Source organism: Diorhabda carinulata, chromosome 6, assembly GCF_026250575.1.
Source record: "Diorhabda carinulata isolate Delta chromosome 6, icDioCari1.1, whole genome shotgun sequence".
NCBI lineage: Eukaryota > Metazoa > Arthropoda > Insecta > Coleoptera > Chrysomelidae > Diorhabda > Diorhabda carinulata.
Genome location: NC_079465.1, coordinates 30,369,496 through 30,396,339, shown reverse-complemented (window position 1 = coordinate 30,396,339; position 26,844 = coordinate 30,369,496). Strand labels below are relative to the sequence as shown.

At 30.9% G+C, this 26,844-nt stretch overlaps 6 protein-coding genes and 1 non-coding gene across 10 annotated transcripts; 3 read left to right on the top strand and 4 right to left on the bottom strand.

Annotated features, from left to right (window-relative positions):
* Positions 1-13,272, top strand: LOC130895530 (beta-1,4-glucuronyltransferase 1-like). 2 transcript variants are annotated; one of them, XM_057802881.1, is made up of 5 exons: positions 1-83; positions 10,842-11,211; positions 11,859-12,170; positions 12,630-12,896; positions 13,025-13,272. In XM_057802881.1, the coding sequence occupies exons 2-5, from the start codon at positions 11,197-11,199 to the stop codon at positions 13,235-13,237; spliced, it is 807 nt and encodes a 268-aa protein (XP_057658864.1). In that variant the 5' UTR covers positions 1-83; positions 10,842-11,196; the 3' UTR covers positions 13,238-13,272. The 2 variants fall into 2 exon arrangements, with proteins under 2 accessions (XP_057658864.1, XP_057658863.1); XM_057802880.1 differs by lacking the exon at positions 1-83 and having other exon boundaries at positions 10,712-11,211; positions 13,025-13,260.
* On the bottom strand, positions 3,024-9,392 carry LOC130895529 (beta-1,4-glucuronyltransferase 1-like). Of its 2 annotated transcripts, XM_057802879.1 has the most exons (5): positions 9,169-9,392; positions 8,888-9,077; positions 3,816-4,127; positions 3,496-3,762; positions 3,024-3,445 (listed from the first exon to the last, which is right to left on the bottom strand). In XM_057802879.1, the coding sequence occupies exons 1-5, from the start codon at positions 9,207-9,209 to the stop codon at positions 3,233-3,235; spliced, it is 1,023 nt and encodes a 340-aa protein (XP_057658862.1). In that variant the 5' UTR covers positions 9,210-9,392; the 3' UTR covers positions 3,024-3,232. The 2 variants fall into 2 exon arrangements, with proteins under 2 accessions (XP_057658862.1, XP_057658861.1); XM_057802878.1 differs by having other exon boundaries at positions 8,888-9,392.
* A 301-nt stretch (positions 13,273-13,573) lies between the features above and the next one.
* On the bottom strand, positions 13,574-13,656 carry Trnal-cag (transfer RNA leucine (anticodon CAG)). Its single transcript has one exon. It is a non-coding gene; the product is annotated as a tRNA-Leu (tRNA).
* Positions 13,657-13,831: 175 nt separating this feature from the next.
* Positions 13,832-15,848, top strand: LOC130895535 (ribulose-phosphate 3-epimerase). The gene is made up of 3 exons (XM_057802885.1): positions 13,832-14,170; positions 14,255-14,587; positions 14,646-15,848. Exons 1-3 carry the CDS (start codon positions 13,934-13,936, stop codon positions 14,760-14,762), a joined length of 687 nt encoding a protein of 228 aa, XP_057658868.1. The 5' UTR covers positions 13,832-13,933; the 3' UTR covers positions 14,763-15,848.
* A 105-nt stretch (positions 15,849-15,953) lies between these two features.
* Positions 15,954-17,429, bottom strand: LOC130895531 (putative methyltransferase C9orf114). The gene is made up of 2 exons (XM_057802882.1): positions 16,682-17,429; positions 15,954-16,622 (listed from the first exon to the last, which is right to left on the bottom strand). The coding sequence occupies exons 1-2, from the start codon at positions 17,221-17,223 to the stop codon at positions 15,992-15,994; spliced, it is 1,173 nt and encodes a 390-aa protein (XP_057658865.1). The 5' UTR covers positions 17,224-17,429; the 3' UTR covers positions 15,954-15,991.
* Positions 17,430-17,672: 243 nt separating this feature from the next.
* Positions 17,673-19,202, top strand: LOC130895536 (RNA-binding protein 7). Of its 2 annotated transcripts, none has more exons than XM_057802886.1 (2): positions 17,673-18,293; positions 19,029-19,202. In XM_057802886.1, exons 1-2 carry the CDS (start codon positions 17,773-17,775, stop codon positions 19,042-19,044), a joined length of 537 nt encoding a protein of 178 aa, XP_057658869.1. In that variant the 5' UTR covers positions 17,673-17,772; the 3' UTR covers positions 19,045-19,202. The 2 variants fall into 2 exon arrangements, with proteins under 2 accessions (XP_057658869.1, XP_057658870.1); XM_057802887.1 differs by having other exon boundaries at positions 17,680-18,293; positions 18,964-19,202.
* LOC130895528 (zygotic DNA replication licensing factor mcm3) lies at positions 19,192-26,334 on the bottom strand. The gene is made up of 10 exons (XM_057802877.1): positions 26,174-26,334; positions 25,801-26,122; positions 25,614-25,744; positions 25,314-25,552; positions 24,927-25,261; positions 24,161-24,426; positions 23,962-24,110; positions 23,573-23,873; positions 20,829-21,059; positions 19,192-20,774 (listed from the first exon to the last, which is right to left on the bottom strand). The coding sequence occupies exons 1-10, from the start codon at positions 26,243-26,245 to the stop codon at positions 20,373-20,375; spliced, it is 2,448 nt and encodes an 815-aa protein (XP_057658860.1). The 5' UTR covers positions 26,246-26,334; the 3' UTR covers positions 19,192-20,372.
* Positions 26,335-26,844: the final 510 nt, after the last annotated feature.

Below are 26,844 nucleotides of genomic sequence, written 5' to 3'. Positions count from 1 at the left end.
TGTTATGATATTCGTATTAGAATATTAGTGAACCAGCCTTAAAATTAATAAAACAATTTCCACTACAGAATTAAATAAGTGAGGTTAAGTATTCGTGCTGGTGTATGATTAAAATCTTAATATGTATACAAATTTGTGTTATGTAATAAATAAAAAACATAAATTTATATTTTTTTATAAACATTTTATGCGGTTGTAAGTTAGAACAAACCAAATTTTCACCTATTCACAATTAACTTAATCTTAGCGTATTTATCAAAATGTCTGTTTATATTTCACTGTCTGAATCAAGTTCAAACATACAAAAATACTTTTAAAATTAATTCCTATTAATAATTTACAAATATTTTTTAATAATAAAGTGTTTATAAAAAGATTTTCGACGAGTGACGCAATTTTATCAAATACAGTGTGTACAAAAAGTGTTGTATAATATATCGCTATAAATTATACTCAATCGGAAACTATACAGGGTGTATTAAATTAATGGAGATACAGATAAGTGAAAAAACGGTTTTCGAAAAGGTGTATAGTCTTAAGTGGTGCATTTAACGTGATGTTTTTACGTCTAAGGTAAATTATAACATTCACTAACTTGATTTTGGTGAATTATATTATATTTTAAAAGTAGTGAAATTTATATGTAAGATTTTACAAAATTCGAATCATTTCTGCACCAAATACAATCAAAGAAACAATCAAACCCAATAAATAAACATTAAAAGTAGTTTTAAACGTAGATAATTTCAAATCGTTGTACACGTTATAATCAGAACGAGTTAAAGCGATAGCTTTCTCAAAATCCCTCTCAATTTTATCAAAAAAATATTGAACGAACCCGTTTTCTTTCAAAATTGTAATTTTTTTATCGAAAATCTCGAAAAGCGGATGCCCTTTACGGAAACACATACCGAAATAGTGAGTTACGTTATTTTCAATTTCGATAATATTCAATAAAGATTTACCGTTTTCGTCGATATAAAATTTCGGTATTAGATATTGAATAGTTTTTCTCAACCATCTAAACGATGTATCTTTTTTAAAAGCCGTCCTATTACAACAAGTTACATAATCATCGCAAATAATTAATAGATTACGTTTTATCAATTCGGCAGCCAAATTATCACGTTTCAACAAAATAGTCATGAATTCTTCGTTTGGGAACCCAATTTTAATTTTATGTTTCAAAAAATCTTCTGGACTATTCAGTAATTGCGCAGAACAATCCTTGCGCATCAAATCGAACATCTTACATTTATATATGGTAGTAAAAAAGAAGCAGAATATGATTAAGTGAAATAGCAATACTTTAAATGACGTATTTTTTATATTAGCTTGAGATATGCCTTCAAATAACACACCCGCTAATACTATTAATACAGAAATATCTTGATCCGTTTTCGTTAAATTTTTTATTAATTTTATAAATAATAATAATACGAATATCGTTCCGAAAAAGTAATACCAAACGGTTAGTTTGTATTCCAAATGGAACACGCCCCATTCTTCTTTTTTAGTTATAGTGGGAGCCGCGTAAATTAGAGTATCTTCCGTGAATCGAATGGTTACGTCACATTTCGTTGTTGCCAACGCTACTGGTATGGCGTAGATATCGTATTTTTCCGTGAAAAATACAGGAACGATTTGCAATAAACTAGAACTAGTTTCTAATCTGGTATAATTAACTAACAAATTCATATTAGTTGTTATTGTTTTTATAATTTCCATGTTTATACCTTGGTTTTGATTTACGATGAACGGTATATCTTCCCGCCATAAAACTTTGATATCTTTAATTTGTTTTTTCGGTATTAGGATCGATGTTTTTGTACAATTTCTATTTACCACAACGGCTCTATAAACGAAATATTTTTCCAAAATATCCGCATCGAAATTTTCCGATATAAAAATGAATTTGGCTTTAGTATTCAATAGAGAATTTGCTAAAATTATTTCCATAACGTTATCAACGTTTCCCGATATTATATACATACTGGGATAATCTTTATTGATGACGGTTATGTTATACGAGGTGTTGTAATAAATTGCGGGCTGTTTAACTGATATATTCGAATCAATTACGTACAGAGTGTCGTTGTTAACAAATATTTTTGTCAAAATTTCGTTTACACAACTTTCCATATCTTCTTTTATTATAAAACATTCGGAAATAAAAATTCTTATCAAGACTATGAGAACATTTAAATTCAAAATAGTATTCATCTTGCTTCTACCGATTTTAAACTGTTATAAACGAATATATTCAATTTATTTCATATTTTAATTACGTAGAAACAATAAATTCGCTTACATTATATTCTAATTTAGGTTATAAACTACTAATTTGAGTTTATGACCAGTAATTCTCGTTCGATTGATCAACAAATATAATCAACTCTAAAACTACACTCAATAACAAAAACAAACGCAGTACTTTGTTTAACTCCATGGCGTGTACAGCCTCCAATAATATTTTTATCTTTTTCTAATAACAGAATCTTAATATATTTGTCTTTACTACACTGAATTACGAAAACAAACGTAATATCCTGTTCAAATCCATGGCACGCTTCATTCAACCCTAATATCTAATAAATCTTTTATCCTTTTTCTACTGACGGCATAAACAACGTATGCTTATCTTTTAAGTAACGACATACGTTCTTATTAGATACCTTAATATGATTTAATAATATTGGAAAGAGATCACCAATAATAATTATTTTCTATTCATTAAACTGATACTGATATTATTTTTAATAAAGATAGTTTATAAATGATTTCCAGAAAAAAACTAAGAAAGCTTTAACTTATTTTACGTATTACATGTACTGATATTCTAAAAATTAATTTGGCAACGCTGTCGACTGACGTACTAACGGACTTGTGTAAATGAATTAAAGTTGAGTTGTATTTCTGGTACATTAGAAACAATTTGCGACGCTGCAGATGGTCCGATTAATATAAACGATTCAATATTTTTAAATTTGTAAAATCAGTGGGGAAAAATTAGGAAAAGAAACAACGTTTATAACACAATTTATTATATAAAATAAAATTTGCACTATTGGTATTATGTATCACGGTTACATAGATATACAGGGTGATTCTTTGGAACTGGATGTAGAATATTTAGATTTGGAGGATTGTTTTGTAATGAATTTTACAAAATGTATGACCAACTGGATAATATATACATAATATAAACAAAATAAAGAAAATTTTAGTTTATTTAATGTGTTAGACATTTTTTCGTATCTCCCATACTAGTGCCGTAAATACTTTTCAATTCATCTTGTATATGCTTCAAAATTCGATTGTTTATTTTTTGCTGATCTTTGTATTTTATATTTTGGATTTTTTTCTTTTTCACCCCCGGTTTGTGAATTAAAAAGGCGTTATCGAAAACAAGGAAATTGTAATCCAAAATGCATAAATGAAAAGCCTGCAATAAAACGATGAATATACATGGTTGATCATTAGTGAGTTACTTACTTGACACATTTTATTTCCTTGGCCTTCCCAATTTAACCTCTCGTCCCAAAGCGGTTCTTTTTGCGTGCAAACGAAAAACGGTTCCCATACAGCGTGTTCCCCTTGCCTTTTGGTCGAAGCGAAAATACTCAATCCGTCCGTTTCCTCCGCGTCCATCCATTTTTGTTGTTTGGGTATTTTGTGGCATCGCGGACACACATTTACGTGAAAACCGAAAGCTGTGGCGTTTTTATACATGTTTTGTAGCTCCTTTTTCGATTCAGGTATCTAAAATGATTTTTTTTTCAAATTAATTATACCAAAAAAATTTATACACTCACGGTATGTTCGGCTAAAATTTCAAAAATTGGTAATACGTATACGTTTTTCGATTTTTCTTCGAAATATTGAGGATTCTGTTTGACGAAATTCAAAAATTTCGGAATAAATTTCCTCGTAGGGTACAATTCTATATCGGAAGGAAATACGAAATGCGTTTGCGCGTTCAATTTCGCTACATTCCTGGCGACATTTATAGGGTAGTAAAGTCTATGCGTCTCTTTGTATGTTCCATAATCACTTACAGTTTCGTACGGAGGTTGTTTAGTACAATCGAAATCGTCAATGTAAGCTTCAAGCAAAGGCGCGTTACCCTAAAATACAAATATATTTCATTAAGATACTTTGTTTCATAATCGCGTTACTTCCTAATCTTCAAAGGTACCTCCAAAAAATTTTATATTTGTACATAATTTTAAAGAGAGTATTTGTAAAAATAGGTAAATCGTATGTTTTTTTAAATATTCGACAATATTAAGAAAAATTGATTTGATATAACTCACGATCTTCAATGTACGATTCAATAGTATCGCGTTACCCTAAAATACAAGTATATTTCATTAAGATGCTTTGTTTCGTAATCGCGTCACTTGCTAATCTTCAAAGGTACCTCCAAAAAAATTTTATGTTTGTACATAATTTTAAACAGTTTTTGTAAAAATAGGTGAATCGCATGTTTTTTTTTTGAAATATTCTACAAAATTAAGAAAAGTTGATTTGATAGAACTCACGACCGTCAATGTACGATTCAATAGTATCGCGTTACCCTAAAATACAAGCATATTTCATTAAGATGCTTTGTTTCGTAATCGCGTTACTTGCTAATCTTCAAAGGTACCTCCAAAAAAATTCTATATTTGTACATAATTTTAAACAGAGTATTTGTAAAAATAGGTGAATCGCATGTTTTTTTTTGAAATATTCTACAAAATTAAGAAAAGTTGATTTGATATAACTCACGACCGTCAATGTACGATTCAATAGTATCGCGTTACCCTAAAATACAAGTATATTTCATTAAGATGCTTTGTTTCGTAATCGCGTTACTTGCTAATCTTCAAAGGTACCTCCAAAAAAATTCTATATTTGTACATAATTTTAAACAGAGTATTTGTAAAAATAGGTGAATCGCATGTTTTTTTTTGAAATATTCTACAAAATTAAGAAAAGTTGATTTGATATAACTCACGACCGTCAATGTACGATTCAATAGTATCGCGTTACCCTAAAATACAAGCATATTTCATTAAGATGCTTTGTTTCGTAATCGCGTTACTTGCTAATCTTCAAAGGTACCTCCAAAAAAATTCTATATTTGTACATAATTTTAAACAGAGTATTTGTAAAAATAGGTGAATCGCATGTTTTTTTTTGAAATATTCTACAAAATTAAGAAAAGTTGATTTGATATAACTCACGACCGTCAATGTACGATTCAATAGTATCGCGTTACCCTAAAATACAAGCATATTTCATTAAGATGCTTTGTTTCGTAATCGCGTTACTTGCTAATCTTCAAAGGTACCTCCAAAAAAATTTTATGTTTGTACATAATTTTAAACAGAGTATTTGTAAAAATAGGTGAATCGTATGTTTTTTTTTGAAATATTCTACAAAATTAAGAAAAGTTGATTTGATATAACTCACGACCGTCAATGTACGATTCAATAGTATCGCGTTACCCTAAAATACAAGCATATTTCATTAAGATGCTTTGTTTCGTAATCGCGTTACTTGCTAATCTTCAAAGGTACCTCCAAAAAAATTTTATGTTTGTACATAATTTTAAACAGAGTTTTTGTAAAAATAGGTGAATCGTATGTTTTTTTTAAATATTCGACAAAATTAAGAAAAACTGATTTGATATAACCCACGATCTCCAATGTACGATTCAATAGAATCGCGTTACCCTAAAATACAAATATTTCTCATTAAGATACTTAGTTCCATAGTCCTGTTACTTCCTAATCTTCAAAGGTACCTCCAAAAAAAAGTTTATGTTAATACATAATTTTAAACAGAGTATTTGAAAAATAGGTGAATCGTATGTTCTTTTTGAAATATTCGACAAAATTAAAAAAAATTTATTTGTTAAAATGTACGATTCAATAGTAGCACGTTACCCTAAAATACAAATATATTTCGTTAAGATACTTTGTTTCATAATCGCGTTACTTCCGAATTTTTAAAGGTACCTCCAAAAAATTTATGATCAAAATCAGAAAACCTGAGAGTATCGTATATTAATACAGGGCTTTTAAAAAATAGTATTTCAATTCGATTCAACATTTACGAAAAGATAAAGTTCTAGATTCGAAAAAAATAGGTCGACAGTTACGTATGGGGTTGTTTATGCATTAAAAAATAGTCACGTTTCAAAGCAGAGACGCGTTACCCTAAGATGAAAGATTCAGAATTTTTGACAAAATTCAAAACTTTCCACAAGATACGATTCTATTAACCGAAGGTAATAGGAAAATCATTAAGCCTCAAGTAGGGGTGCGCTACCCTAAAATAGAAATATATTTTATTAAGATACTTAGTTCCATAATCACGTTACTTCCGAAATTTAATAGGGTACCTCTGAAACATGTATAAAATCAGAAAATTTTCATCAAATGTTATGATCAAAATTGGAAAATCCGATTGTATAAAATCATACGATAAAAATGGTGAATAGTGTATTTTTCTCGATTTTTTTATATAATAAAAATGTTCAATTAGATAAAATTATATATCCATTTACACGTTTAATTTGATCACATTCTGTGTCTATATTTGCATTTATCAGAATCGTTTACAGTTACATATGGGGGTTATTTATGCAATAGGAAATAGTCATGTTTCAAGTAGAGGCGCGTTACCCTAAAATCTAAATATATTCCATTAAGATACTTAGTTTCATAATCACGTTATTTTCCAACTAGTATAGGTACCTCCAAAACTGAAATTATAGAAATTCCACTACAGGGTTTTTCAAAAATGTGTAATAATACACATACGTTTTACGATTTTTCTTTGAAATATTCAGAATTTTTGACAAAATTCAAAACTTTCCACAGATACGTTTCTATAACCGAAGATAGTAGGAAAATGATTTTGTTTTAAGTAGAGGTGCGCTACCCTAAAAAAGAAATATATTTTATTAAGATACTTAGTTCCATAATCGCGTTACTTTCGAATTTTTAAAGGTACCTCCAAAAAAATTTATGATTAAAATAAGAAAATTTTGAGATTATTGCATAATTTCTAGTCGACGATATTCAAAACAGGGTGATACAAATACGTTTTCCGTCTTTTTATCGAAATCTAGGATTTTGTGTAATTAAATTCAAAAACGTTCGTTTCAACTCTCTCGTGAATATAAGTTTCATAATCACGTTACTTCCCAACTAGTATAGGTGCCTCCAAAAAAAATTTTACTATTTAAATTATAGTAATTCTACTACAGAATATTCAGAATTTTTGACAAAATTCAAAACTTTCCACAGATACGTTTCTATAACCGAAGATAGTAGGAAAATGATTTTGTTTTAAGTAGAGGTGCGCTACCCTAAAAAAGAAATATATTTTATTAAGATACTTAGTTCCATAATCGCGTTACTTTCGAATTTTTAAAGGTACCTCCAAAAAAATTTATGATTAAAATAAGAAAATTTTGAGATTATTGCATAATTTCTAGTCGACGATATTCAAAACAGGGTGATACAAATACGTTTTCCGTCTTTTTATCGAAATCTAGGATTTTGTGTAATTAAATTCAAAAACGTTCGTTTCAACTCTCTCGTGAATATAAGTTTCATAATCACGTTACTTCCCAACTAGTATAGGTACCTCCAAAAAAAATTTTACTATTTAAATTATAGTAATTCTACTACAGAATATTCAGAATTTTTGACAAAATTCAAAACTTTCCACAGATACGTTTCTATAACCGAAGATAGTAGGAAAATGATTTTGTTTTAAGTAGAGGTGCGCTACCCTAAAAAAGAAATATATTTTATTAAGATACTTAGTTCCATAATCGCGTTACTTTCGAATTTTTAAAGGTACCTCCAAAAAAATTTATGATTAAAATAAGAAAATTTTGAGATTATTGCATAATTTCTAGTCGACGATATTCAAAACAGGGTGATACAAATACGTTTTCCGTCTTTTTATCGAAATCTAGGATTTTGTGTAATTAAATTCAAAAACGTTCGTTTCAACTCTCTCGTGAATATAAGTTTCATAATCACGTTACTTCCCAACTAGTATAGGTACCTCCAAAAAAATGTTTACTATTGAAATTATAGTAATTCTACTACAGAATATTCAGAATTTTTGACAAAATTCAAAACTTTCCTTAGATACGTTTCTATAACCGAAGATAGTAGGAAAAACATTTTGTTTCAAGTAGAGGTGCGCTACCCTAAAAAAGAAATATATTTTATTAAGATACTTAGCTCCACAATCGCGTTACTTTCGAAATTTAATAGGGTACCTCTGAAAAAATGTATAAAATCAGAAAATTTTGAGATTATTGCATAATTTCTAAACAACGATATTCAAAACAGGGTGATACAAATACGTCTTCCGACTTTTTATCGAAATCTAGGATTTTGTGTAATTAAATTCAAAAATGTTCGTTTCAACTCTCTCGTGAATATAAGTTTCATAATTGCGTTACTTCCGAAATTTCAAAGGTAACTCCAATACCTTCGAGACTCATAGCTAAATTACTTATTGTTTCATCATATTTTCTCCACTACGCAGTGAAATAAATAAATAAAATGGCTCCAAAGTAATCAATATTAGTGAGTTATTTATGGTCGTCGTTTATCAGTTTAATATATCAATTGATATGGATCAAAGTTTAAGTAGGTTAAAAAAAAAATATTTTCTGATTACGTAATTAATATAAAAGGATTAACTTTTTGTCATACCCAAAAATAATAATCTTTATTGTTATCAGATGAATTAGATCGTTTCTTAAAATTAAATAGCCTTGGAATTTGCATTTCATGGTGTAATCTTCATAATTTATTTAAAAAAAAATATATTTCACTAATAAATACATAAAAAGCAATCTCACCACTGTCGGAACGTGATCAACATCGAAAAACAAATGAAACGTAACGAATTCTTTGACAAAAGGTGTAGTACACTTTCTTAAATAAGCCACACTTTCCATTGTAGCGAAAAAATCGTCACCGGGCGCGTATAGAGCCACACTAATAGGTCCGCGCCATCTATCCACCAACGGTAATATATTATCTAAAAATCTAAAATCCCCCGGGGCCGTTAACGTAACACTTTCACTATTTTCGTAAGTTCTCGTAGCTTGAACGTAATTATTGAGCACTAAATATTTACCCCGGTATTCTAAACTTTTTTTCAACTTGGAGTCTTCGCATTTGAATTCTTCTTTCACGTACAAAACAACATTTTTTGTTTTGCTGAAATCGATACGAAACAACGCAGTGAGGCCGATTAAAAAAATTATTAATATAAAAAAATTTCTGTGACGTTGTACCAAATTTTTAATAGGCATCGTTCGATGTTTCATGTCGTTATATTGTTGTATATTATACCTATTCTTATCTCATATAAAAAGATGATTTTATTAGGCAAACGTAAAGCAGATGTGTGTTTTCGATTTTAAAGGGATTTAAATTTTAATAAAACGTATGTTTTCAAACATAACAATACCACTGATTAAGATCTACGTTATTTTATTTATTTGTATAACCTTTTTCCTTGTATATATTATTTAAATATTCGAACAACATATCCTGAATGTACCAATACATTCGATTGTACACAACAAATTTCTGTAATTCATATTTAATTACAAAGAATCACCCTGTATATAGATAGCGTAAAGATTTTGCATTTAAAAAACATATATTCCAATATTTCTCGGACATCTTGTATATCTCCATTAATTTCATATTATTTCCGTATTACTTCTTCTTTTTTATCTTTTTTTATCGTCTACCGATTGATACATAATCGATTATTATCGGTAGACAACCCGCATTCCACATTGTATTTGCTGTATTTGAATATAGATTCCTTCTAGATAGGCAACCTGTATACAACTCATATATACAAACAACACATTGACCTTTATATCATACTTAGAATAACCCTGTATATTAATAGCGTAAAGATTTTGCATTTAAAAAATATATATTCCATTATTTCTCGCACATCATGTATATCTCCATTAATTTTATATTATTTCCGTATTACTTTTTGTTTTTTATCGTTTTCCGATTGATATATCGTCGATTATTATAGAGATATCCCTATTTGGTAGACAACCCGCATGCCACGTTGTATTTGCTGTATTTAGTAGATATTCCTAGTAGATATACAACCGGTATATAACCGATTGCTACCATAATGTACATGTCATACTTAGAATCACCTTGTATATTAATAGCATCAAGATTTTTCATCTAAAAATTATATATTTCAATATTTATCGCACCCCATGTATATATATATCTATTAATTTTTTATTATTTTCGTACCACTTCCTCTTCTTCTCTTTTATCGTTAACCGATTGATTATTTAGATCTGTTTGTTGTATTTACAGCGTCTACCGATAGATGTCTTTTAAATTATTATTACAGATTCCTACCAGATAGGCAACCGGTAGACAAACAATGCATTCGTATACTTAGAAATGAATTTTTTTTTTCGAAAATTGTTAGATAAATCTCATACACCATGTATATTGATATTAATTTTATATTATTTACATATTATATCACGTACGATGTTTAAAAATTCGACTATTTAAAATTTGTTTACATCTTCATAAATATAATTATTTATATTTTTATTAGTTTAGCTGACAATAAACATTTGCTTTTATTTCAGCCAGTAGTTAGAAAATTCTTGGAAAAACGTGATTTAAACTAATATTTTTCATCGTGATATTTAGTTTTGCTATGAGACTTTCCTTAATGTCAAATTTCAGCGTGTCTCATCGACAATCCTTACTGTTATATATATTTCTTTGTATCTGTTTCAGTTGTTTGTTATTGACTCATTTATTCCAAGTAGACACTTCAAATTATATCAGAAATGAATTTAGTGAAAAAAGTGTAGAATATCGCGGAAATTATTTAGTGTTGAAAAATTTTATTAGAGCTACAAGAAAATTTAAAAACGACGAAAGTATCACGCTTACCACCCCGGGAGATTTTAGATTCCTAGATAATATTTTACCTTTGGTCGATAGATGGCGCGGGCCTATTAGTGTGGCTCTATACGCGCCCGGGGATGATTTTTATTCTACAACGAAAAGCGTGGCTTATTTAAGAAAATGCACGACTGATTTGGTTGAAGAGTTCGTAACGTTCCATTTATTTTTCGACGTCGATCATATGCCTGCGGAAACGGTAAGATTTATTTAAATTTATTTACGCTTATGATAAATAAAAAGGGAATTTATCACGTTAATTTTGGCAATACTGTAGTAGAGCGGAAACTACGTTTAATTACTTTGAATAGACAAAGTGGGGAGACAATATGATGGCGCCTAAATTGTTCAGGAGGGTGTGGCATAATTAGATACACTGAGAAAAGTTTTATACCGAGTAAAATACAAGTGCGATCAAAAAGTTGATATATTTTGTAATATTTAATTTTTTAATGATGTGGAAATACGAAAATTAAACGGTTTTTAAAAATTTGATAGTTTTTAAATATAAAATATATCGTTTTATAAATTAAATAAGAAAAAATTGTTGTATTTGACGTTGAATTTTTACAAAATTTGATTTTTTTCCCTGCAGTTTGTTATTAGTTTCTTTGTATAATATGTTTCGACTTTAACTTTGGCAACACTGTACAAATGACATGTTTTTTGTAACCGATTCATGGCGCGAAAAATGTTTTGGTGGGTGTGGCATAACCAAATACACTAAGAAAAGTTTTTTGTATCTATTTAAGCGTTTTACATTTAATAGTTACAAATCTTGAATTTTTGCGTATTTTTCGATTTTGAGTATATGTTTTGATAGAATGTTGTGTCATTTATTTATAGGGCAACATACCGCTTATTGAAATGTACAAAGATGATTTCGATTGCAGTCAAAAGCCCCCGTATGAAATCTTAACCGAAAACGGGACGTACAAACAAAAATTCGGACTTTTTTACCCCATAAACGTCGCCAGGAACATAGCGAAATTGAACGCGCAAACGCATTTCGTATTCCCTTCGGACATAGAATTATATCCAACCAGAAAGTTTATACCGAAATTTTTAAATTTCGTCCAACATAATCCTCAATATTTCGACGAAAAATCGAAAAATGTATTCGTATTACCGATTTTCGAAATTTTAGAGGAATACGCCGTAAGTAAACGATTTTCTTATTATATTTCCCTAGAGCTACAGAAAAAATCGCCAATTCGGCATCGCCGCTTTTGCCGACGTACAGAAAAATTCATTTTTCCCTCGCATTAAAAGAAAAAATTCACAATCTGGCAACATTGTTTACCTGACATTTTGCATACGCCGATTACCGTTTTCCCCAGACCTAAGAAAAAATCCTCAATTTGGCATCACTGTTCAGACTACAGTTTTTTTTTTTCTTAGATCTACAGAAAAAACATCCCCAATCCGCCATCACCACCCCCTTAGATCTAGGAAAAAACTTCCCTCCCGCCGAGGTTTTTTTCCCTAAATCTAAGGAAAAAATTCCCAATCTGGCATCACCGCTTACCCCGAGTATGTCGCTTTATACTCTCGTATCGATTCTGCGCATTTCGAAAATTGCCCCTACATCGTACACGCGTATATTTGAAATTTTAGATACCAGAATCGAAGACGACGTTACGTTTAATGCACAAAAATCGCACCGCGTTCGGTTTTCACGCCAAAGTGTGTCCGCAATGTCACAACGTTCCCAAACAACGTGAATGGTTAGCTACAGAAGAAACGGACGATTTGAATATTTTCACTTCGGCCAAAAGACAACGCGAATTCGGCATATGGGAACCGTTCTTTGTTTGTACCCAAAAAGAACCGCTTTGGGACGAGAGATTGAATTGGGAAGGCCAGGGAAATAAAATGTGCCAAGTACGTAAATTTCGTTATAACCCCTGTATATTAGTAAATTTCTTCCTTCAAATTTTCGTTTTTCGAATTATTTTTATGTGCGCCCTGTATACTATTATCATAGGTGACAATGTTTAATGGTATTGTAGGCTTTTCATTTATGCATTTTGGATTACAATTTCCTTGTTTTCGATAACGCCTTTTTAATTCACAAACCGGGGGTGAAAAAGAAAAAAATCCAAAATATAAAATACACCGATCAACAAACTGTAAACAACAAAATTTTGAGGCATATCCAAAAGGAACTGAGACGCATCTACGGCACCAGTAATGGCGATACCAGCCATTGTTATACACATTAATTTTTATATTTAATAAATTTCTATCTATTTTTAAATGTTTTTCAATATTTTCCTTGTTGTCCCACATCCCGAACATATTACGAGACATATGACTTGTTGGCACACATCCAGAACGTGTTTTTTAAAATTTGCCTTGTTAGCCCACATCCTGAACATATTACAAGGCATTTTACACATCCAGAAATTTATTATTCGAGTTGTTGGTGTAGAGAAAAAAGTTTTCAAGTATTTTACTTGTTAGATACATAAAAAAAGTGTTTTTTGGTATTTGCTTTGTTAAACTTTTTGCTTAAAATCTGTAATCTAATTGAATCGAAAAAAAAAATAGAAAAAGTTTGTCAGAAGTGGGATTCGAACCCACGCCCACAGAGTGGACTGCGACCTGAACGCAGCGCCTTAGACCGCTCGGCCATCCTGACGTTACATAAATTTAAACTAGAAATACTATAAATTAAGACAACGCTAAATAATGATAAATTTCTATATTTTTATTTCTTTAATTATTTTTTAAGATAACATTTGATAAACTTTAAATAGTTATGCAATATCCTCGATAATTGAACTAATATAGTGATTTAACTATTATCAAAAATTAGTCGTTTCTTATTGGCTCTTTTCGTACGTCACCTTGACCAAAAGTCAAAGTCTGTCATATCCTTTATATCATTAGAGTAGTGTTTTTGTTTATTAGACGTTATGGAAAATAAGTTGAAATGCAAAATAGGGCCTTCAATTTTAAACGCCGATTTATCCCAATTATATATAGAATCGCAAAAATTATTAGATAGCGGTGCAGATTATTTACATTTAGACGTTATGGACGGTAACTTCGTTCCTAACCTAACATTCGGTCATCCCGTAGTGAAATGTCTTAGGAAAAAAATACCCAACGCCTGTTTCGAGACGCACATGATGGTGGCTAATCCAGAAAAGGTAAATTTACGTTAAAAACAAACAAATATAAATGTTTATTGTAATGTAACTCATAAAAAAACATCGATAAACATTTATTTATAGTGGATTCAACCAATGGCTAACGCAGATGTTAACTTATATACATTCCATATAGAACCAGTTATAAACGACGTGATAAAAGTGTGTAGAAAAGTGAGAGAAGCGGGTATGAAAGTTGGTTTGGCCTTAAAACCAGCAACTGGTATAGAAGAGGTGAGACAATATATCGATCACGCTGACGCTATATTAGTAATGACCGTGGAACCGGGCTTCGGCGGACAGAAATTCATGAACGACATGATGCCTAAAGTACAGTGGTTAAGACACAATTACCCCTTGTTAGACATAGGAGTAGACGGTGGTGTTGGTTTGAATACGATTACGGCTTGTGCAGAAGTGAGTATATAACATTTAAAATAAATTTGAATACGCGCTTAAACCGCGGACTTTTCAGGCCGGTGCTAATATGATAGTCTCAGGTACTGCGATTATTGAATCGATAGATCAGGCGGCGGTTATAGCGAGTTTAAGGGAAACCGTCGAAAGTTCCATTCATAAATGTAACGTTTAAAAAGTCTGTTGGAATAAAATAAAAAAAGAAAAACAAAAAAAACATGTGATTCAAGTTAAGTTTTATATTGTTGAAAAGTTGATAAAATTGTCTAAACGAAAATATACAATATACGTTATACTGTGTCTAAATAGTTATTTTATTAAAAAAAATCTTTTTTAATGAATTTCAATATAAAATTAGTCGAATTCCATTTGTAAATGTTATTTTAAAAAAAAAATTATATTTCAATAAAACATTTCGTATTTGAGTGAAAAACGAATTTTTTGGTTTGTTTTTATAAACATTTCGAATTCACCTCGTAAGTAAATCGCCTTATTTTATTTAAAAAAATTATATTTAACTAAAAAAACGAAATTTTTTGCTTATTTGTATAATCATTTCAAATTACCCTCGTAAATCGCGTTATTTTATAAAAATTATTTTATTTTTATAAACTTGTTGCTTGTTGGTATAAACATTTCGAATTCTCCTTGTAGATTACGTTATTTTATGGATAAATGTCGTATTTCAATAAAAAATGAACTTTTTGCTTGTTTTTATAAACATTTCGAATTCCCCTTGTAAATCGCGTAATTGCCTATACATTCAATAATGCAATTACCGGTATCTACTGATTTGTTCACCGATTCTGATCACTTTAGTTCACGTCAAATAATATAGATGGTCGGGGAGATAGATAAAGATCAATTTAGACGGAAAAGAAGAATAACCTATTTAAAATAGTTAATATTCATAAAGCTAAGATAGAAGATCGAAGTTTCAAGTGATTAAGAGGCTCTTTCTCTTCCTACCAATAGTACAATTTCATTTACTCTTTTTATCTTCAATATTAACTTCATAGTATCAGATGTATATGAAAAATTCATCAAAACAGGCTGAACAGCTCTAATAGCTGAGACCTTTTTAACCTCTAAAAGAAGATCGTTAGTTTAGACAAGTTTATCGAATTTGAATTCTTGTTGATATTAGGTTTCCATTTTTAATTGTTAAATCATAAAGTTTTTGACATATTCAAGATTTAGGTGATGGTAAATTTACTTTTTTTTCCAAAAAAACAAAATAAAATAAAGGTTTTAATATACATTACTAGTTGTTTTTTTTTAACTATACAGGACGTCCCATGGTTCTTTTTTCCATCGATAATTTTAAGAAATGTACGAAAATTAGGAAGAGCAGTAAAAAAGACACAAAAGTTTTTATAAAAACGTTTAATAAAAAAAATCATTTTAATCAAATCTACTCATAGGATCCTCTTCTTCAACTACCATTTCATCCCTATTAACTAATCCTTGTTCGTCCATTTTAACCGGTTTAACTTCGGGGTTTAGCTTAGATCTCAAAGCTGAGAGGCTAATCAAAACTGCCTCTTCGGTTCGAATGGTTTTCGAACCTTGCCCGGGGACGGTATTTAAATAACTATCAAAAAGTAACTTGGGATCATCAGCGTCTAGTACTGGATCGTTTTCCAATGCCATTTCGAGACCTCGAACGCCCCCAAATACGATTAAAAGATGTTTATACGAAGGACACGCGAATTCATCTACGGATTCCCCTTTATCAGATGTACCTATCGATAGATCGTATCCTTCTTTATACGGACATTGGGTGAATACTTTGGATAAATTCGTCGCTATTCTGACCGTGTATCCCCAATAAACCCCCGTTTCTTTTCGCGGTACACTGGGAGAAACTACGGTACCTTTCAGTTTTTTATTAGATTGTTCTTTTAGATCTAATCTAACCGTACATCTGATTCCCGGAGTTAGTAATTTATCTGTGTGCACTTCTTTTAATAAACCTACGTTAATAAAGGAGCCTTTACCATTTTTAGAGGGTTTATTCAATACTACACCTTCTCTAAAAAAATATTACAAATGTTTCTAATACGCGCTTTAATAAATATATCGTGGACTTACCTGAATAAGAATTCTTCGTTGGGTGCTAAATGGTGGGGAGCGTTTAGAGGGTTTAACAATCCACAAAATTTAAGATCTTTGTGTATAGGAAAAAAATGCTTTCGAAGATATTGCGGACATTCCAAATATTGTAGAATCCTTCCTAGTTGTATGCAAGAATGTCTAGCTGAAACCCCGCCGTTTTCATTATCTAAAGTTGATTTTTTAGCGGATGCTTCGTCTCCATAATCGTCGAATATAATTATTTCGTCTATTTGAAATATACACGCTGCTCTCGCTATTTGTCCTGCTACGTAAGTCCGAAGTTCCTGTGATTGCGCGTTTTCTAATATAGAACCTGGAACGGCTATCGAAAGCGTCGAAACTTGTTGTATTTTTACATCTTTATTTTCTCTTTCATTTTCAACGATTTCCTTTAGTTTTTTCTTCTCGAGTTTCTTGGCTAAATTTTGTTCTTTCCATTTTTTCCTTTCTTCTTTTCTTAATTTATTTACTTCACTCCAACTTTGTTTTTTAACTAAATTTGGCATTGGGGGAACCATGATGACTTTTTAGGTTAACTTACCAGTATTGTTCAATGTATATCATAGATAAACTAAATATGGATAGAGTTTATAAGTATTTCGAAGTAATTACAAGAAAACTCTTGAAAGTATTGTTTTACAACAAAAAAAATTGAGATAATAATATTGTCTAAATTATTATAGAATTAATAGTAGAAAACCGATGATCTATCAACCATAGAACTATTATAAAAAAATGACAGTAGGTTAAGTGAGGAACGTTCGAAAGAATAACAATATTTTAAAATTAACTTCAAGCTTTAAATAATCGAAAATAATTAAACTGATATGACTACGAAAAATAATGAATTTAATATATATTCCTTTTATACCGTTATTGATAAATGATTTTTAAATTTTTGGTGTATAAAGAGCACATTTGTAGCGTTCAGAACTATGATTGCCAACATACTTTCTCTCGTAATGAAGTTTGACAGTAATGACATAAAAGCGTAAAAACATTTGGATATGTTTATCTATTATTTGGGGACAAAAATATAACAATTTTATTTTATCTAAATAGCTAATATGGATGACGAAAAAACAGTGTGGTGCGGAAATTTATCGGATAAAGTTACAGAGGAACTACTTTTTGAGTTATTTCTTCAAGCAGCTCCCTTAGAACGAGTTAGAATTCCAACGGACAAAGAAGGTAGAAAATCGAATTTCGGTTTCGTCACATTCAAACATCAACAATCCGTGGAATACGCAGTTCAATTATTAAACGGCATTCGATTATACGATAAAAATTTGAACATCAAACCTAGAAATCCAAATTCCAACACTGCTAATAGATTTCCGGAAAAGAGTTTCAATAATGATTCTTCATATAAAAGTGGGAATTTATCGCAACCTGTGAAGTATCCTAGTAGGGATGACAGATGTACTCCTAAGAGTTTTAGGGATAATTACAGAGATGACAGACACAGAAATAATTCTTACAGTAGATATGATAGTAATAGAGATCGACATGATTCTAATAGAAGAAAACAAAATTATGATAGAAGGGACAATTTTAAACATAGAGGTCGCGATAGGAGAGGGAATAGGTATTATTAAAATGATTTCCAATTAAAAATTATGTTTAATTTGATAAATATTTAGCTGTAAAATCAATACTTTAACTTTTTTTTATAATTTGGCTTTTTTATGTAAAATTTGCCATTATTTTATTTAAATAAACCCATTTTACTTTTAATTCCTCACTTTTTTCATTCAAATTTCTGTTTCCCTCCAATAATTTTTTTATTTTGTTAATATAATTAGGCAATCTAAGGAAACCGCTGATGTACGTCAAAATGGTGGCCGTGGGGTAAGCAATCGATTTTCTCGTAGGACTGTCAGGTTTTTTCTTAATTTTTTCGAAACAGAGTATTTTTGGTCAGTTTGTACGTCAAAATGGTATAGGATAAACAATTGACTTGTTTGTATGTACCTGTGTCAGCTTTTTATTTTTTCGAAAGTGTTTTTCATTTTATGATGAAACTCACGGCAAAGGCATCTGTTTACACCACAGCGACCATTTTTAATAAACATCAACTGATTTTGATAATTAGATTGCTCTTTAAGGTTACCTTATTCTTCTTTTCCTTGTACCTTGTCTTTCACCTTTATAAATATGCAGCTGTCCTATTCATGGTGTAACAAGTTTTAACATTGACAAATATCATATTAAAGAATTGACCCTGTGTATTACAGTATGATTCATTTTTTTTACAGTGATAAATAGATTTTCCATAAAATTCCGTTTTTTCCAAAAAAAAGTTTTCAACCACTAATTTCAGGAAGGAAAACCAGTGATGAATATATATGGGGTGATGCTTTTAAGCAAAGAAATATGATAATTAGGAAGATTATATCATCTGAAACTCCCGGTGGGACGAACTGTACATTATCGATGTTGTAGAAATAAGTTTTGATGATGATTAATAAATAAAAACAAGAAACAAATGAAAAAATATTTTATTAACATTATCCTACAAAGAAAATTAATTTCGTATTTATTTTTTTGGTTTTCAGCTTTGGGGGTCAAAATTTTTATTTAAACGCCCAAAAACATCGAATTTCAAAATTTTGAGTACAACCTGTATTTATCTATCAAAAAATATATATATAAATGTAAAATACGAAATTTAAAAAAATTATGGCTGACTTTTATTTTTAAACGATTTAGAGAATAATTTTTTGTATAAAAACGGTTTTAAAATATATAATGTTCATTATAAAAAATATATACGGGGTTATCAACAACTTTACTTAAGTTGAAAACATATTAGAAATATACGAGGGTATCTCAAATTATATTAGCAAGAAGAAAAACAATTCTTAATATAACGATTGTTTCTATAATACGGGGTCTCCTTATTTAAAAATGGAAATTTTCAATAGGCGACAGTTGAAAATTTTATTCGAAAAAGTCACACTAAGAAAAATAATGCAGTCTGGTAACGTAACGTAACTGGAAAAATCGACAAAATATATATACGGGGGTCGCATTATTTAAAAATGGAAATAATACAATCGGAAATTACACTAAGAAAAAGGATAACGTCCGTTATCATAACCTAATGATTGGCTGTCATTTTTTGCATTTAGTCTAGAGGCATGTTAAAAAAATCGACACTATTTGAGAAAAAAAAGTTAAAAATTAAATATAAAAGAGTTACACTAAGAAAAATAATGGCGTCTGATAATGTAACCAGAAAAATCGACAAAATGTAAAAAAAATATACGGGGTCTACTCATTTAAATATGGAAATTTTACCGCCATTTTCAGTAGACGACAGACGAAAATATCAATCGAAAAAGTTACACTAAAAAAAATAAAGGAGTCTGGTAACGTAACCGGAAAAAATCGACAAAATGTAAAAAAATAGAATATACGAGGTCCCCTCATTTAAAAATTGATACTTTGTTACTATTTTCAATAGACGACGATTAAAAATTAAATATAAAAAAGTTACACCAAGAAAAATGTCTTCTCAAAAAAAAAAAATTCGACGAAACGTGAAATAAATATACGGGGTCTCATCATATTAAACTCTACTACCCCCAATAGACGACGGCTAAAAATTGAATTCGTAAAAGTTACACTGAGAAAAACAATGACTTGCGACATTTGATAACAGTTACACTAAGAAAACAATACCGTCGGCCAACATAACCTGATTGTCGTCGGTCATTTTTTCAATGGCGGCGTCGATTTCTCCTTGCGTATAGGGTTGGGGGTTATTACTATTAACGAACGTTTTAATAGTGTTCAATCCCAACGATTGAGACGCGTTTTCCCTGAACGCCTTATAAAGACCGTTTTTGAAAGTAGAAAATCTATTGTCTGATATCTCCCTAGGGCTATTATCGATTTCCATAGTAGTATTTTCTTCTACGCGACCGTTTATACCGTTAACAACGTATTCTTCTTCTTCTTCCCCTTCCATCGGTTGTACGCCAGTTAGGACCGTAGATCGACTTCTAGTCGAACTTTGCGTCGAAATGATTTCTTCGTCCGATTGTTCGCTCGCATCCGATCTCTATAAAACGTAAACGTCGATTAATCGATTAATCGATTCGGCGATTTTACTTACCCTTCTTCTAGGTCGCTTCTGACGTTGTTCTTCTTCGTTTTCGGAACCGTCTTCGGCGCGTCTTCTTCGTTTCTTCTCTTTTTCTAATACTTTTTTGAAATAAGCGTAACGTATTAGTTCGATGGCGGCGTCTGCGTCTTCGGCTTCGATCGTTCTCGACATTCTTGCTTTGGCGTGAGCTGTCGCCAAACGGATCATCGTTTCTAAGGTACGCGGCGTCACGGGTTGCGTCTATCCGTTAAAATATGCAATAAATAATCTAATCCAATATCCGATTTAATATTAGGACATCCCGTACATATAACGACGGCGCGAATACAAATATAATCCCGATGTTTTAACGGAGTCGAAGAAAAAATATAGTGTGGAAATAACAATCCATAATATTCACTATTTCAATATTTTTTTTTTCATTTATCTGTTAATCATATCGAGCATGAAAATTTCGGGACATCCTATACATCCAACTACTTACGTTTTCAACAATTTAAAATTTTCAAATAAAATTATCATTTAATTCCGTTTTTTTAAAATTGTGGTGTATCGTAGAAAAAATATAGTGTGAAATGAGTTTAGAATAAAAAAAACTTGTAGGACATCCTATATAGAAAGGTAACCGAGTCCGGGACATCCTATATACATTTATTGAGGAGATTTGACAAGAAAACAAATTCCAATTCTCGATCTTTAATTTCGTCTTTTTACGGAGCGGTCGTAGAAAAAATACTGTGTGAAACAAGCTTCGAACAATAAAAATTCACGTCCGTAAAAAAGTGCACCAATAAAACTTTATAATATTCGCTTTTTTTAAATGAAAATAATGGAAACTATAGAAAAACATTTGTGGGACATCCTGTATAGAAAGGTAACTAAGTCCGGGACATCCTATATACATTTATTGAGGAGATTTGACAAGAAAACAAAATCCAATTCTCGATCTTTAATTTCGTCTTTTTACGGGGCGGTCGTAGAAAAAATACTGTGTGAAACAAGCTTCGAACAATAAAAATTCACGTCCGTAAAAAAGTGCACCAATAAAACTTTATAATATTCGCTTTTTTTTAAATGAAAATAATGGAAACTATAGAAAAACATTTGTGGGACATCCTGTATAGAAAGGTAACTAAGTCCGGGACATCCTATATACATTTATTGAGGAGATTTGACAAGAAAACAAAATCCAATTCTCGATCTTTAATTTCGTCTTTTTACGAGGCGGTCGTAGAAAAAATACTGTGTGAAACAAGCTTCGAACAATAAAAATTCACGTCCGTAAAAAATGCACCAACAAAATTTTATAACATTCGCTTTTTTTTACATGAAAATAATGGAAACTATAGAAAAACATTTGTGGGACATCCTGTATAGAAAGGTAACTAAGTCCGGGACATCCTATATACATTTATTGAGGAGATTTGACAAGAAAACAAATTCCAATTCTCGATCTTTAATTTCGTCTTTTTACGGGGCGGTCGTAGAAAAAATACTGTGTGAAACAAGCTTCGAACAATAAAAATTCACGTCCGTAAAAAATGCACCAACAAAATTTTATAACATTCGCTTTTTTTTAAATGAAAATAATGGAAACTATAGAAAAACATTTGTGGGACATCCTGTATAGAAAGGTAACTAAGTCCGGGACATCCTATATACATTTATTGAGGAGATTTGACAAGAAAACAAAATCCAATTCTCGATCTTTAATTTCGTCTTTTTACGGAGCGGTCGTAGAAAAAATACTATGTGAAACAAGCATCGAACAATAAAAATTCACGTCCGTAAAAATGCACCTACGAAACTTCTTAATATTTCCTATTGTAATGAAAATAACGAAAAATATCGAAAAACATTATTTCTGGGACATCCTATATAGAAAATAAATGAAGTTCGGGACATCTTATATATATTTATTAAGCAGATTTCACAAGAAAACGAATTTTAATTCTCGATCTTTTACTTGGTTCTTTTTACGTTGCGGTCGTAGAAAAAATACAATGTGAAACAAGTTTCGAACAATAAAAATTGACGTCCGTAAAAAATGCACAAACAAAACTTTATAATATTCGCTTTTGTAGTGAAAATAATGGAAAATATAGAAAAACCTTATTTGTGGGACAACCTATATAGAAAGCTAATTGAGTCCGGGACATCTTATATACATTTATTGAGCCGATTTTACAAGAAAACTAATTTTAAGTATCGATCTTTTACTTCGTATTTTCACGATGCGGCCGTAGAAAAAATATAGTGTGAAACAAGTGTGAAAATAACGTCATTAATTTCGGGACATCCTGTATACATTTCTCAAGTAGAATTGACACAAAAAGTTATTTCTTAATCCTTCAGTTTCTTATCTCGCTTTTTCAGAGTCGCAGAAAAAATATAGTGTGAACCATATGGCAAATTGAATTAACACAAGTAAAACATTTACACCCCACCCCCTCCTAAACTCTTGATAATCAACGCATTTTTAGTGAAAAAAACTGAAAAATCTCTTATTTTCGGACATCCTATATACATTTTATAAGCCAAATTTAAACACAAGGTATTTTATTCCGTAAAGATTTCTTATTTTGTCTTTTAATGCATCGTCGTAGATAAAATATAGTGATATCATTACAAATAAGTCTTCGAGCCCCCCATGAAAAAATTTTCCATATTATCAATATTTTATGTTAGACAATTGACAATTATTGAATTTTGGAAAATTCTATACATTTCAATGGTTATTAAAATACACTCACCCTGGCCTGATCGGTTTCCAAAGCGTCTTCTGATCGCAATCTCGAATATTCATCAGCAATAATCTCGGAAGCTTCTTCTGTCAAAGCAGGTTTCAAAATTTTCACAAAATAAATATATTTCCTCATAAATTCCACACTCAAAATTCTATCGGTACGTTTCCGACTCGCTCCATGTAATAAAGGATCGTATTTCTCGTACATCGGTACTTCTTTTTCGTCATCTTCGTCCGGATTTTTAGTACTTAATATATCAACTGTCGAACCCATCGGTAGTACTTCACCATCCTGTTCTAGAGGATTCCTGTTGACATAAAAGTAAACGTTGACATTTGACAATTATAATCGATAGTTAAATCGATTATAGGATAAAAAAATCGATTCAAATTTACCTGTATCTGTGCATTCTCACTACGTGATCGGATATCAATAAATCATTATCAGCGTTAACAGTATCCAACATTACGAATAGACAATCGAAACGCGAAAGTAAAGAATCCTGCAGACCTATATTTTCCATTGGAGTTTTATATTGATCATACTAAAAAAATATGGTAAAATATTCGATATAATAATAAAAATAATACTTACTTTACCGTAGACGGGATTGGCGGCCGCTAATACCGAACATCTAGCGTTCAAACTAGCGTGTATACCCGCCTTAGCTATCGTAACTCGACCTTGTTCCATGACTTCGTGTATTGCGGTTCTATCGAGATCGCTCATTTTGTCGAATTCGTCTATGCAGACGACACCGCGATCGGCAAGTACCATAGCCCCGGCTTCCAATCTCCTTTCGCCGGTCTCTTGATCCGTCGTTACGGCGGCAGTCAAACCCACACCAGACGATCCCCTACCTAATTTTTTTTTTATTTATTTTCTCAGAATTGACGTTTATAAAAGTTAGGTTATGTTATCCTTTTTGTTTCAGTTATATTCGCGGTCTTATATACAGGTTTGTAGCGGCTTGGTTCTCTTGTTTATAATTGATTTATAGTTGAATATTTAAATTTTACATTCATCGATCACAACGCCAACCTAGCGGCTACACAGTGAGATAATTTAGCGTCCTTGAAATGAACCCACCCCCGTTTCCCTCGTTTCCAGATCTCTATGTAAGACATTGGTCATATTAGGTGCCAAGAAATGTATTAAAAAAGAAGATTGTCTTTAAATAATAAACAAAACCATAGATCTATACAACAAAGTGAAGTAGTGTAACACCATAATTAATAGTGAAAAAGAAGCAGAACATTTGTGACAGAAGTGATAGTTGATGGCTGTATTGTTGAAATCATGAAATTTGAGGTTATGTTTGACGTAATTTTGTGAAAAATTCAAAATTTTCGTAACTTACCTGTAGTAGGAATAGCTCTAGGTGCGGTGTGTAAAACGTATCTCAGTAATTGAGATTTAGCGACGCTAGGATCTCCTATTAAGAGTATATTTATATCACCTCGAAGTCTAGTTCCGTTTGGTAATACTTTTTCAACACCACCCAATAGGAGACACAGCACGGCTTTTTTTATATATTCGTGACCATGAATAGAAGGAGCCAACGATTTCGCTAATAATTCAAATATATTTTTATTAGATTTTGCAAGTTGCTTACAACGAGCGACATCTTCCCTCGTTATCGACGGTGCCGCTTCTTTACTCAATTGAGAAATGTTGTTAGCTATAACAACCGTCCTGTAAACCGTATAAATTGTATAAAAAATAAAACATTTCAAATTGTACTTACTTGAAAGTAGCGTTTGTGAAATTTTGTTGTTTATTCGGCAAGCATCTAAAATTCCCGACAACTTGTATCCTGTCGCCGGGTTTACATTTATCCACTAAATCGTTATCGCAGATAATATCGATAGATCTCGGTAGTTGCCCCGCCGGGGCGTTTTCAGGCATTTCTTGAATAGATATAGTTTGATGATCTTTATAAGTCGAAAGACCGAATTCTGTTTCAAGAGGATTACCCTCGTCGTCCTTGAAAATGAAGACAATTTATCATAAAACATCGTTTCGGGGATTTAAATCAAACACTCACTTTCGTAGGATACACCGCTAATGAGGGTATAGCGTCCAAAGAAGTCATATCTGAATACTTTCTTTCCATAATTTTTTTTGTTGCCGTACAATAATGGACGCTTCTCACGACTTTAGGATGAATTAAAGAGCCTTGAATAACAATTTCGCGCTTAAAAATTGATAATTAAATAAAAAAATCCACTTACATTTAGTAACAATCCCTTCCACACAAACTAGGTTACCCAAATATCTAGAAGTGAGTGTTCTAGGCGTAACGTGTTTATTCCCGAAGCTCCCTTCGAAAGCGATGAAAAAATCCACGTTTTGTTTGGCGTAATCCGGATTAACCGACAATATATAGTCTTTAAGAGCTTTGTGAAAAGCCATTTGTTCTTCGAATGCATTGTTAAGTAATGAAAGAGCTCTTGTTGAATTTTTTCTACGTAAATCGTTGATATTCACCAATAATCGACAACTCTTATCTGATATCATATCTTTTACTAATTGAGAATACTTTCCTTGGTCAGTCTACGAAAAATACTTTTCATATATATACAAAATACATTATCACGTAATTACCTCATCATCAAGAAAATCTAGATATTCCCTCTGTATATCTCTTGAATGTTGATCCATATCTTGAGTATCCATAATAATAATTCAAATTTTAATTTGTACACAATAAACACAACACTTTACACTAAGTTTTTTGGCGCGAAAGATATAATGTGAAGTTAGATATTTTTGACATAATAAACTGTCAAAAATTCTTCCGACACGTATATATATGATGTGGCTGTAATCCACTTGATCCTTGGTAATTATTGAAATAAATTGCTTACAGCAATAAATAGCGATAGAATAGAATAATACACGTATTAAATAATATAATGCATAAATAACAGTTACACTCCAGTCATTATTCTGTATTTACGTTAAAAAAGAAGATCCGTGAACCTGCCAGCTAGACGTGTAAGATAAGACGTGCAATGATTCAATAAAAATGAAATATGTAGGATATATTAAGATGAAAAGTATGATTAGTTTACAATGCTGCAATTAAATTGGTTAACATAACGTAAATTATTTCTATGTTGCCGTTGTTTGTGTTAAAAAAGAAGAACTGTTAATTTCAACAACGTAATTTTATGCTTCAATCAAAATAAGAAAATATACTCACACACGTACTCACATAGGTAAAGTGATACAAAACAAAATAACGTGAGGCGATTCAATAAAAATAAAGTATG